A 12263-nucleotide genomic window follows, 5' to 3' on the forward strand; every position below is an offset into this window, starting at 1 on the left:
TCAGCTAGGGCTACAGGGAGACCCTGTCTCAAAAAGACCAAAAAAAAAAAAGAAAAAAGAAAGAAAAATTTCAGAGCATGATGGCACACACTTACAAACCCAGCATTCGGGAGCTAAATCAGAGGACAATAAGTTTGAGAGCAGCCTGGGAAGAGTGGAGGGAAAGGGAAAGAGGAGAAAAAAGAAAAGAAAATGAAGATACCTTTCTATTCAGGAATAATTCTCACAAAAACAAATGGTAATCCATTGACTTGCCAACTTATTAATTCACTTATGCAGCAGCAAATGTTTTTTTAGGCACTTACTATGTGCCAGATACTAAAGCACACATAGGGAAGAGTGACAGGTAAGACACGGATGCTTCTTGATGTGGTGGAACTTTCTAGGCCTAGGCCCTCACTTGAAACTTCAGGCACTGCTGGTTAAAAACTCACACCTGAGGTGGCATGGGAATGTCTTTGCCCATGGACCTGCCCACCCTTCCAGCAAGCTCTGGCAGGGGGAGGCTGGTCTCGTCATCCTGTTCCTGCTGTGCAGGGCAGAACAGTTAAATGCCTTACTGAATCTTAAAAGGCAGAGTCAGTTCCCTGCTGCGTGTGTGACCTAAAAGCCAGTTCCTCTGAGTCTGCACTATTTTAGCACAGTGCTTTTCAGTATGTTATAAAAATTAAAAATAAATAAAAATAAATAAAAAAAAAGTAATTTTTTCAATAACTCTAATACCAGGTGGTCCATTTAGGAAAGACTGCTATGTTCTTTGGGGAACTGCTCCATGTAGTAAATTGCCAGCAGTAACTATCTACTATTTCTGTAATTAAAGATGACACAAATATGATGAAAAACATTTACCACCTCTTCTAGGGTCTAAGGAGTTTCTCTGACCTACATCTCACCATCCATCCTGTCCATGGACATCCATTCATGTCCCTGGTGGTCCAGCCAAGTTTTCCTCAATACATTGCCCTCTGCTCAGCCCAACTCCTACAAACACAATGGATACCCCACCAGGCTCCACCAGATCTGCTCCATCTCCTCTCCGACTCTCTCTCCCCTTCCTCACTCCTTCCCTCCCTCCCTCCCTCTGCTCCAGATTCCCTGGCCTCCTCAGGGTGCCACAGACTCCCCAGGCCAGTCCTGCCTCAAGACCTTTGCACTTCCACAGATTTCACTACAGTTCGTGTCCTCCTTTAGACTAGGTCAACGCACCTTCCATAGGAGGCACCTTCCCAACAACAGGCACCATAAGCTGCAGCCCTGCCATCTGCCCTGAACCCATGGTCTCCTTTCTCCTCTTATGTCTCCAGAGTACAAGTATCACCTTCTAATACACTGGCAAACATATATCCACACCGGCATCTTTCCATCATTAAAACATGAATTCCAGGGCTGGAGAGATGGCTCAGTGGTTAAGAACACTGACTATTCCTACAGAAGACCCAGGTTTGAACCTCAGCACCCACATGGCAGCTAACAACTGTCCATAACTCCAGTTCCAGGGGATCCAACAGCCTCTTTTGTCCTCCATGGTCACTGCACAACACGGGTGCATTTACCTACATGCAGGCAATACACGCATACACATAAAATAAAAATAATAGCCAGGCGTGGTGGCATACGCCTTTAATCCCAGCACTCGGGAGGCAGAGGCTGGCAGATGGTTGTGAGTTCGAGGACACCCTGGTCTACATAGTGAGTTCCAGGACAGCTGGGGCTACAGGGAGGCATTGCATGACATGGGTGCACTTACCTACATGCAGGCAATGCACTCATACAAATAAATAAAAATAAATAAATAAAATATTAAAAACAAACAAACAAACATGAATTCCACAAGGACTGTGGCACTTGCAATCCCAGAACAGGACTGAAAATGTGCCGCTGACACTCAACAAAAACCCTACTGAAGGAAGCTGGGCTGCCCAGGACTCGAGATCTCTAAGATGGAAATGCCTTGTAAGAGAGGCATCTGGTGGATCCCAAGCTAACACAGAACACATTACAAGGTCCCATTTTCTTTCACAGCCATGCTGGACACAATATTGATTTGGACATGTTTGCAACACCTGTGGTCAGAGCTGGGAACCCAAACACCTGTCTGGAGCACAGGGAGGCCTTACCTCGATTCTTACGCTGTCATGCTCCACGGTGAAGTCAAGCCTGGAAGGTGCCACGTCAAATGTGATCCTCTCTCCTCTGTAGAACGGAACCTGAAAGGAGAGTGGTGATTAAGAACCAGCAGCATAAGCCAGGCAGGCGTGTTGGCACATGCCTTTAATCCCAGCACTCAGGATGCAGAGGCAGGTGGATTTCTGTAAGATTCATGCCAGTCTGATCTATATATCGAGTACCAGGCCAGCTGGAGCTATAGGGAGATCCTGTCTCAAAAAACAAAACAAAAGGAACCAGCAATATGACCCCACCATCAATATACACCTCGGTCTAGCAGCCAAAAAGCAAACCCCGAGAATATGGACTGCAGCTAAGTAAAGGAAGTGGGGAGCTTTGCTCCAGCTGAGGGGCTGTGCATCCTGGGAGCAAACATGCTATGACCAGAAGTGCTCCTCACTGAAAAACTTTCCAGATGCCAGAATACTTGCATATGCACCATGAACCACTTGGGGATGGATACAAGTCTAAGGAGGAGATTCCTTTATACCTTACACATACCTTACAGACAGCACAGACCGTGTCTTTGATAATTTTGTGTACAATGTGGAAGTTTCCATTTGTAGCCTCATGTTAGCGATCAAAAACTTTGCAATTTTGGAGCATTTCAGATTTGGGACTTTAAGGTTACAGATGCTCGGTCTGTCTCCTCTAGGCAGAGTGTCCATGAACAGGAGGCCAGTCACCTGGTCCTTCGATACCTGTTACAATTCAGATCTTAAACCTTCCTCAAAGGCTGTGTGTCAACAAGTGTATCTAACACACAGCCTGTGGGCCAGTGCCACACACAATAGCTGTAGATATGGCCCAATACACTGGAGATGATATGGTCATGTGGCAATGTGGCAGGTTGGACATCCCCTGCTAAAGGCTTGGCTGTCAGCCTGTAGTACTACTGGGAGGTGCAGGCATCTTTAAGAGACAGGGCCTACCAGAAGGAAATCAGGCCACTGGAGCATGCCCTTGAAGGCATATTGGGACCCCCCCCCAACCCATTCCCTCCTTGTGCCTCCCAGTCTGCATACTGAACAGGTTTCCTCCACCACAGGCTTCCACCACACCCTACTGCCTTGCCTCAGTCCCAAAAGCAACAAGGACTCAGATCACGAGCCAAGACAAACCTTTCCTCTTTAAGTTGCTTTACCTCACAGGTAGTCATAGTCACACAACACCCAGATGGCACAGGCTCTTCCCACATCATACTGTCAACACAGAAACAAACTGCTCACTCACCACAGTGTAGCCCCCACTCGGCAAGGAATAGAAGGAGAACGAGCCATCTTCTTTGGAGACCGTGTAGCACAGATACAACAAGCTCTCATCCTGGGGCTGGAACCCAGGCACTGGGGACACATTGCAGCCCAGGACATCCTATGTCAGGAGAAGAAAAGATTCCTTTTCCATTTCCACATTCTAATTACCCACCAGCCACACCAGAGGCCAGGCCAACTTTTATAGGTCAATGCATGTATTTCTCAACTCTAGGGTGGATTTGTGCAACCAAAGGGAAAACAAATCTTTATATTCAACTGTAAAAGTTAAAAATGAAGGGCTGGAGAGTTGGCTCAGCAGTTAAGAGCACTGGTTGTTCTTGTAGAAGATCTGGGTTTGAATCCCAGCACCCACATGGTGGCTAACAAATATTTGTAACTCCAGTTCCAGGAGATCTGGCACCCTCTTCTGCCCATAGGCATTGCACAACACAGGTACAGTGTACTTACGTACATGCAGACATGACACTCATAAACATAAAATAATTTTTTAATTTAAAAACAGGTTATCTTCTCAGGAAAAATGACAAGGCTGTCCTTCCCCAAAATAAGAAAGCAGGCTCAAAAAGGGAAGTGACAGACCCAAGATCCCAGAGCAAAAGGTACTTGTTGGAACCTGAGCGCTATATGAACCTGATTCTATTTGGTCAAAGCCTGAGGACTTCACTGAACTCCACTGCCTTCAGTGTGAACAGCCAATGGAGACACACAGTGTTTTTAAACATCAAGGCCATAAACTATCCCTTGTTGTGCTCAACAGCAGAACCCCGCTTGCCACCACGCTTTGGGACTTTGCTTTCCAAACTTACCTCTTTGGTCACTAAAGAAGAGAAGAGAAGAAACTTCACCCCTTTCATGGGCTCCCCATCACTTCTGACAGAGCCAGATACATTGTAGCCAGCCACTACAAGAGGACCAGCAGCATTAGCATTGGAGTTGGTCACACGCACTGTGGTGCTCGCCTATGAAAGGAAAAGGTTTTAACTTAAAAAAGAAGGAAAAAAAAAAACCCAACAACTAAACCTTTGCAGTTAAAACAACTACTAAACTTTTATAGTCAGGTGTTGTGGTTCACCCTTACAATCCTCATACTGGGGAGCTGAGGCAAGATTACTGTGAATCTGAGGTTAGCGTGGGCAGACAACCTGGGTTCAGTTCCCAACACCTACTAGCATGGTAGCTCACAACCATTCATAACTCCAAATCCAGGGGATCAGATGCCCTTTTCTAGCCTCTGAAGAAGCTGCATGCACAAGATACACATATATAATACATGCAGACAGAAGATGTATACACATAAATCTTTTTTTAAAAATTCAAACACAAAGCAGTAAAATAAACTTGAAAATTTAAATACTGAAAGAACCACTGAAAATGCTGAAAGAATAATTCTAACACTCAATTGTGACTTTATGCAATTATTTGACATATTAAACCAAACAGGAAATCATTTTTCTTTTCATAGACACAAAGAGTTTTCACTGGATAAAGGTGAACTAAAACCATTTATGTATGATTCTTTGTTACTTTCATTAAAAAAAAAAAATCCAAGCTTATTCATTTCTACACATTCAAGTTACAGGACCCATTATGTGGACAATATTCTAAAACACACAGAACAAATGTCTTCTTATAAGAAGTCTGGACAGGAGCAGAGATGGCAGGACCCACATCAGGCAGCTCCAGGGGGAATCTGATGCCCTCTTCTAGCCTCTAAGGGCACTGCACTCATGTGCAGATACCCACACATAAAAACATATATATAATTAAAAATAAAATAAATCTTTAATCCCAGCACATGGGAGGCAGAAGCAGACAGATCTCTGTGAGCTCAAGGCCAGTTTGGTCTACATAGTGAGTTCCAGGCCAGCTGGAGCTACAGAGAGATCTTGTCTCAAAGAGACCAAAAAATAAATAAAATAAATCTTTGAAAAAAAATAAGAAGTCTGGATAATGCAGATAGTGCACAGTACTTAGCACAAGGTATACTGTCACCCATGTGGCAATGAAATGGCAGCATCTAAAGGGAAGCAATGAAGCCTACAGTATAACAAATGTGCTTGGCTTTAAAAACCACAGCCTTCCATCAATAAAACTCATGTTCCTTCATGTATGTAATTAACACACAAGGCAAATCTAAAATTTATTCTAGGTAAATTATTATGTATGTGGAGGCTCTTGAGTTTTAAATGTTGCTCCAGAAGAGAAAAAACCCTGAAACTTACAAGTTATAAATGCTAAATACTGGGCCTGGGAGATGACTAAGCAGATAAAGGCACTTGCCACCAAGCCTGACAACCTGAGTTTGATCCCAGGACCAACATGATCGAAGCTGAGAACTAAGTTGCCTCTGACCTCAAGTGTGATGTGACACACCACCCCCAACATATAAACGTAATAAAAATATTTAAACACTATGTACTATGACTTGATACCAAATTATACCAATTATGAATACACACAACCTGTGACAACTTTAATACTTGAATCTTCCCTTTTTTTGTTTTATGCATTTAAATGTTTTGCCTAGTATAGAGAAGTGCACCGTGTGCATGTAATGCCAGCAGAGGCCAGAAGAGAGGCATCAAATCCCCTAAAACTGGAGTTTGGGTTATCATTAGCTACTATGTGGGTGCTAGGAACCAAACCTGGGTCCTCTGCAAGAGCAGCCAATGCTCTTCACCACTGAGCCATTTCTGCAGTCCCTGAATCTTCCCTTTTTTGATGGTGGTGCTATGGAAGGAGCCTAACGCCTCCTATGTGCTAGGCCAATGCTCTACCACTGAACAGCCCAGCCCTCTGCAGCTTCTTTTGGCAAGAAGGAAACACCACCTCAGAACCAACACAAAAGAAAACAAGCATGTTAGGATGGCTTTGAACTTACTTTAACTTATTTTTTCGCAGCTATGATAAAAATCCACCTAGTTGATTTCATCCCTTTTGGATTTTTCACAGCAAGAAGATAACACTATCACCTAAAACTGAAACCAACACCAGTGGCACTAGCTGTGGCAGGGGAGATCCCCCAGAAACTCCCACACCCTTAGCACCCCTGGTTCTTCAGAGACATCTGGAAAAATTGTGACCTAATTTCACATCCTCAATTCAAAGTCTCCACCTTTGTCCCCAAACTAGAACAGCACTGGCATGGCCACAGACAGCTCAAATGCTCACCTCCTTCAGCGCCCAGGTCGGATGAGTAGCGAGGATTTCATAATCTCCAGGAAGAACTTTAAAAAATGCAAACCTGAGAAACACAAAATGCACTTCACTTTCTCCAAGCAACCTGCGTTTAAGACTATGACCAATCCAGGCAGCATAAGGAAACAGAGTAGGAATTAGCACTAACTTCCTATTAGCTACTCAATCCAGTTCTGCTCTGTCCAAACCCATGTGCAAGCTGTGTGCTGAGCACTTCCTGTGCACAAGGACACATGGCAGGTGGCCCTGTGAGCAGACAGCAAGGAGAGGGCTGACACTCGCCAGCATCTCCAGTTCCAGCATGAACTCATCTTCTATCAGCCAGGTTTGACTAGCATGAACAAGAAGGAGCAGGAAGGAGTCTGGGGTGGGCTTGAGATCTTACAGTCTTGCCCACTTCCAGCTCTCTCTCTGCTTTGTGTGTTTGCAGGTGACCATGGGATATCTCCGCTTCCTGCCTGTGACTGCAGCTATGTCTTCCTGCCATGATGGACTATTATCCCTCTGGTCCTCTAAGCAAAAATAAACACTTTCAAAATCAACTACTTTGCTATAATAAAACTGAACGTGCCAGTGGCTTTGGGCATTTTTAAGATTTAGCCTTTTCTTTACTTCCACAGTGTCCCCATGTTAAGCTCTTAGCATTGCTTAGAACGCACAGGGTAAAGGAACTTAGAAAGTTCAAGGTGCTTCCTGGTAAGGTCTACAACAAACCACAGCTGGATCATTCTCATTTGAAATCCTAAATCCAAAACACTCCAAAATCCAGAACTTTCTGAGCACCAATATTCCACAAGTAGAAAATTTCATACCATGAAATTATTTCACGTAATAAATTATTTAAAATATTGTATGAATACCTTCACCCTATATATTCAAGATGTGTATCAAATATTAATGAATTTTATGTTTAAATGTGGGCCCCATTCCCAAGACATCACATTATATCACAGGGTGGATATAAAGTGTCCCTGAAGTGTTCACAGGTGGGGCTTTGGTGACAAGCTCATGAGGGCTCTGACCCAACCAACAGATTAGACTGATGAATTCATAGTAAGATGGACTTCTGGGAGGTGGTGGGACCTGTGGAAGGTGGGGCTTCACTAGGGGAAGTGGAGGGCTAGGGGGCAGGGCCTCACTGGAGGAAGTACGTCACTGGGGACATGCCTTCAAAGGGTCTACCTCACCTCATCCTTTCTTTCTCTGCTTCCTGTCTGCCAGGAGGTGAGTGGCCTCCTCCACCATGCCCTGCTCCCAGGTGTCCTGCCTTGCTAAGCCCCAAAAACATGGCAGCTAGCGACTACACCCTGAAACCAAGAGCCAAGCAGATCTTTCCTCCAGTTGTGCATGTCTGCAACAAGAAACTAACATACTACACAAATGAAAATATTCCGAAATCTGAAAGATTCCACATCCAAGCATTTCTGGTCCTAAGTACTCTGGTCTAGGCATACTCAGCTTGCTCTAGGCCAGGTAAAAAGCACAGCTCCACACTCCTTAAAAGATAAGGACTGAGCCGGGCATGGTGGCACATGCCTATAGTCCCAGCACTTGGGAGGCAGAGGCAGGCGGATCTCTGTGAGTTCAAGGCCAGCCTGGTCTACATAGTGAGTTCCAGGACAGCTGGGGCTACAGGGAGACCCTGTCTCAAAAAGACAAAAAAATTAAAAAAAAGATCAGGACTGGGGGGCTGGAGAAATGGCTCAGTAGTTAAGAGCACTGACTGCTCTTTCAGAGAACTCAGGTTCGATTCCCAGCACCCACATGGCAGCTGCAAACCATCTTTAGCTCCAGTTCCAGGGAAATCTGAAGCCTCCTTCTGACCTCCACGGCATTGCACGACACAGGTACACTCACATACGTGCAGGCAATATACTCATACACATAAAAATAATAAAGTATTTTTTTAAAAAAAATATCAGGACTGGGAGGCACCAATCATGGAGAAACATTATTTCAAGACAAAAATAAGATGAACAATATTTTTTAGGCGGGTAACTTACTGAGAAACTGAGTATCAATTTCTATGTCGCTATTTTAGTCAGGCTTGTGTACTGACGTGGTAATACTTTGAATTATTTCAAAATTATCAGTTCCCAACTATTTTGGTATTAATTTTGACACATCTGTTAACATTTACAACTTAACTATCTCCACTACACAGATCCATTAAATAAGTCCTTTAAATTCCACTCAGCAAGGTTAATTAAATAATCATCAGGTCCAACTACAAAACAGTTTCGATGTAAGTGATAAAACACTGTTTTTAAATCATAATTGCACTAACTTATATTGAGCAAACATTAAACACAAACTGCAAGCCAGACAATTTGAAGCAATAATACTAATTTTCTCAGTAACCTCTGAAGTAGGTTCTACAATTATCTTCATCTACAAATGAAAAAACACCGCACAGAAGGTACCTTGTCCCAGGTCAAAAAGCACATAGAGGAGCCTAGATTCAAACTCAGGCTGCTGGGCTTGCAGGGCTACCCCCAAAGGTTAAATGATGGCCTACTAAGTGCCAAGTCTGAAACAGGGACTTTATAGACACAGTAGGTGATAATCACTCCATCCTGTACAGTAGAACCAATGACTCCCACTTCATGAGGATGCTGGGCTCTGAAAGCATGAACCTGATCAAAGCTCTCCTACATCTGCCATAGCCTGGTTCTAGTTCCCAGGCTATACATCAGGACACTACTCACTTTCCACCAGGCTGTGTGACCGTAGACTGGATCTTCGCATCAGTGCCTGTGCTTCTCAGAGATACCTGAACTCCTGCAGGGCCCAAGGGCTGCCCTTTGCTGAGGACCTATGAGAAGAAGTTTAGACTGACAGGTAGCACAGCCCTTTAGACAAGCATCCCTCCAGGAAAGGCCCCCATCCAGACAAGGTACTATTATTCCTGCTTAGTCCCCAAGTGACACCTGGAGCCTTCTTTGGGTCAAAGGCCTCTTTGAAGAGTATATAATCATGGAGCCCTTGTGAAGGGAACAGAGACAGTAAAATAATACTATACTACTGAATCTAAGATTAAAGATGTATCACTATGGGGCTGGAGAGATGGCTCAGCAGTTAAAAATAGTATATTGCTCTTGCAGAGTTTGGTTCCCAGTACCCACGTGAGGCAGCTCACAACTCCAACTCCAGAGGAATTCCACACCTCTGGCCTCAGGCACCTGCGTTCACATGCACATACCCCAGACACATGCATACACATGCACATAATAAAATAAATCTTAAAAATATCTATCACTATTTTACAAACCACTAAGATAGAAAAAAATACCCAAGATTCCCCTCTCCAGTAAGAAACCCACATGTGTAAACAGAACTGAGGGCCTCACTCTTAACATAGAGAGAAGTAAGTCCACACCATGAGGACCACAGCAGTAAACAAATGTTCTGTCCACTCTGGGAGTTGGACAGAGGGAAGTTTCTCTCTGCTGAGAATCAGATTGAGAGCAGTGCTCACACAGATCAGCACCCTGACTCACACTACCCAAGTGTTCTGGAATACCTCAAGAAGATTACGTTCTCCAGAGATACTCTTGGCAGGGGGAGCAGGAGTCAGGAAGGAACCTCCTCTGGGGGGAGACTCCTCTTGAGGGAGGCTCCTCTTGGCAGGGGCCTCCATTAGGGGAAGCCTCCTGTGAGGGGGAGCCTCCTCTGGTAGAAACTGAACTTAGCTCACCCATAGCAAGGGCAACAACCCAGGTCCCGGGCTGCGTGCTCCTCCCCAAAGGAGCAACCCCAGAAAATTCCATTCCCAGCATTTAAACTCTCGGACAGGGGGATGGCCCCAAACTGACTGCACTTGCCACAGCCCAGTGCTCACTCTGAATGCCCTGTGGGTGCAAGCACCCTGCTTCTGTAAAGGCTGAGAGATGACACACCACAGAGCAAATGAAGAAACAGCAGAGCCTGAAACCAAACCTTTCCATTCACAGAGAAGCCGGTGAACACAAAGTTGACGTCCCCGCCCTTTGTGCAAATGTCGCTCACACCATCCACATGCAGCTCCACACTGGTTGGCTCTGGGAGAAAAGCAGGAAGGGGAGAGGTAGGGATGGGTAGGAGACAAAAGGCAATTTTAGTGCTGAGAACACCTTCCCCAGTTGGTTCTTCTACTTACCCCTACACTTACCACTCACATGATTCAAGAACTAAAATAAAGGTAGAAGTTGTGAAGAAGTTTCCCTCCACCTCAGACCAGCCACCTGGTGTCTAGCCACAGAGGGAATCAGGGCTCACCGCTTCAGAACATAACTCTAGCTAAGGTGTATCTTAGAGTCCGCTGAGAATTCACTAAGCATTGCACAGTTGTTTCTGTTGGGTTTTTGTTGTTTTGTTTTTCTTGTGTGAGTGTATGTGTTATGTACATGTTCACATGGGTGCGTGCACGTGTGTATGAAACATAGAGATCAACAATTGGAACTGACCTCTTCTTCTATCATGCCCCACCTTATTTTTGAGACAGAGTCTCTCACTGAACCTAGAGAGCACTGATTCAGCTAGACTGGCTGGCCAACAAGTCCCAGGGACGCTCATGTCTGAGTGCCCCCAGCATGCTACCTGCTCAGCTTTGACATGGATCTGAACTCAGGACTTCGTGCTTGCACAACAAGCACTTTACCAACTGAGCCATCTCCCCAGATCCCGAGAACCAGTTGTTTTTTTTTTTCCTTCACTGAATGTTCACCATAGACAAGGCGCTGCGATGAGTACATTGAACTCTCACAACTATCTCAGGAGATAAAGGCTCTTACTGAGGGGTAAACTGAGTGACAGAAAGGATAAAGGATCTTTCAGAGTCACAGGGAATGTAGCAAAGCTCCAATCCCCTCTAGCTCTAGATCTGCCCATGACCAAATACCCAGATTCAGCCACACTAAACAAGGAACATGAACTCCACAGCATCAGGAGCTACACAGGAGGATGTGAGCAGCACACACTAAGTGGGGGACAATGGCATGCTCAACTGTGCCAACTGCTGCCACACCACTCCACACTGACAAGAGGTTCCAACCTCACAATCATAAATGTTGAGTAAGATCTTCTGATATATGAATATCAATACCAAATTCATTTTCTTTAGAAAATTGAAGGGTTCATCCTAATACAAATTGAAGTTGAGCTTTTCAGTCAGTAAAGAGCTTGCCATACAAGCAAAAGGACCTGAGTTTGGATCCCCAGCATTTACATAAAAAGAAGGGAATGGCAGCATGCATCTGAAACTCCAGCGCTGAAAAGGTAGAGAGAGGAGGATCCCTGGAGCTCACCAGCCCAGGCAAATCAGTGAGCTCCAAGCTCAGGGAGAGACACCACCTCAAAAATAAAATAAGTGGTAAAGCAACCAAGAAACACAGCCAGTGCTCAACTCTGGCATACACCTACACATCCACATGAACACATCCACATGTATACATGTGTACGTACGTACGTACACACACACACACACACACACACACACACACACTTAAAAACAAAGAAAGAGGCTGGGCGTGATGGCACACACCTTTAATCCCAGTACTCAGGAGGCAGAAGCAGGCAGATCTCTGTGAGTTCAAAGCCAGCCTGGTCCACATAGTGAGTTCCAGGACAGCTAGGGCTACAGGGAGA

At 44.9% G+C, this 12263-nt stretch overlaps 1 protein-coding gene across 1 annotated transcript in view; it reads right to left on the minus strand.

Moving 5' to 3' along the window:
- The window catches only part of LOC103731541 (nodal modulator 1), a 60489-nt gene that overhangs the window by 35937 nt on the left and 12289 nt on the right, over positions 1–12263 (minus strand). The window contains exons 4-9 of the mRNA XM_008829872.2: positions 10578–10678; positions 9347–9453; positions 6612–6684; positions 4247–4399; positions 3400–3537; positions 2118–2207 (exon numbers count right to left, since the gene is read on the minus strand). Of these exons, the coding sequence (XP_008828094.1) occupies positions 2118–2207; positions 3400–3537; positions 4247–4399; positions 6612–6684; positions 9347–9453; positions 10578–10678 (662 nt within the window). The remainder of the gene's footprint in view (positions 1–2117; positions 2208–3399; positions 3538–4246; positions 4400–6611; positions 6685–9346; positions 9454–10577; positions 10679–12263) is intronic.

The sequence above is a fragment of the Nannospalax galili genome, unplaced genomic scaffold (genome assembly GCF_000622305.1).
Source record: "Nannospalax galili isolate Female #2095 unplaced genomic scaffold, S.galili_v1.0 scaffold32, whole genome shotgun sequence".
In the NCBI taxonomy this organism is placed as follows: Eukaryota; Metazoa; Chordata; class Mammalia; order Rodentia; family Spalacidae; genus Nannospalax; species Nannospalax galili.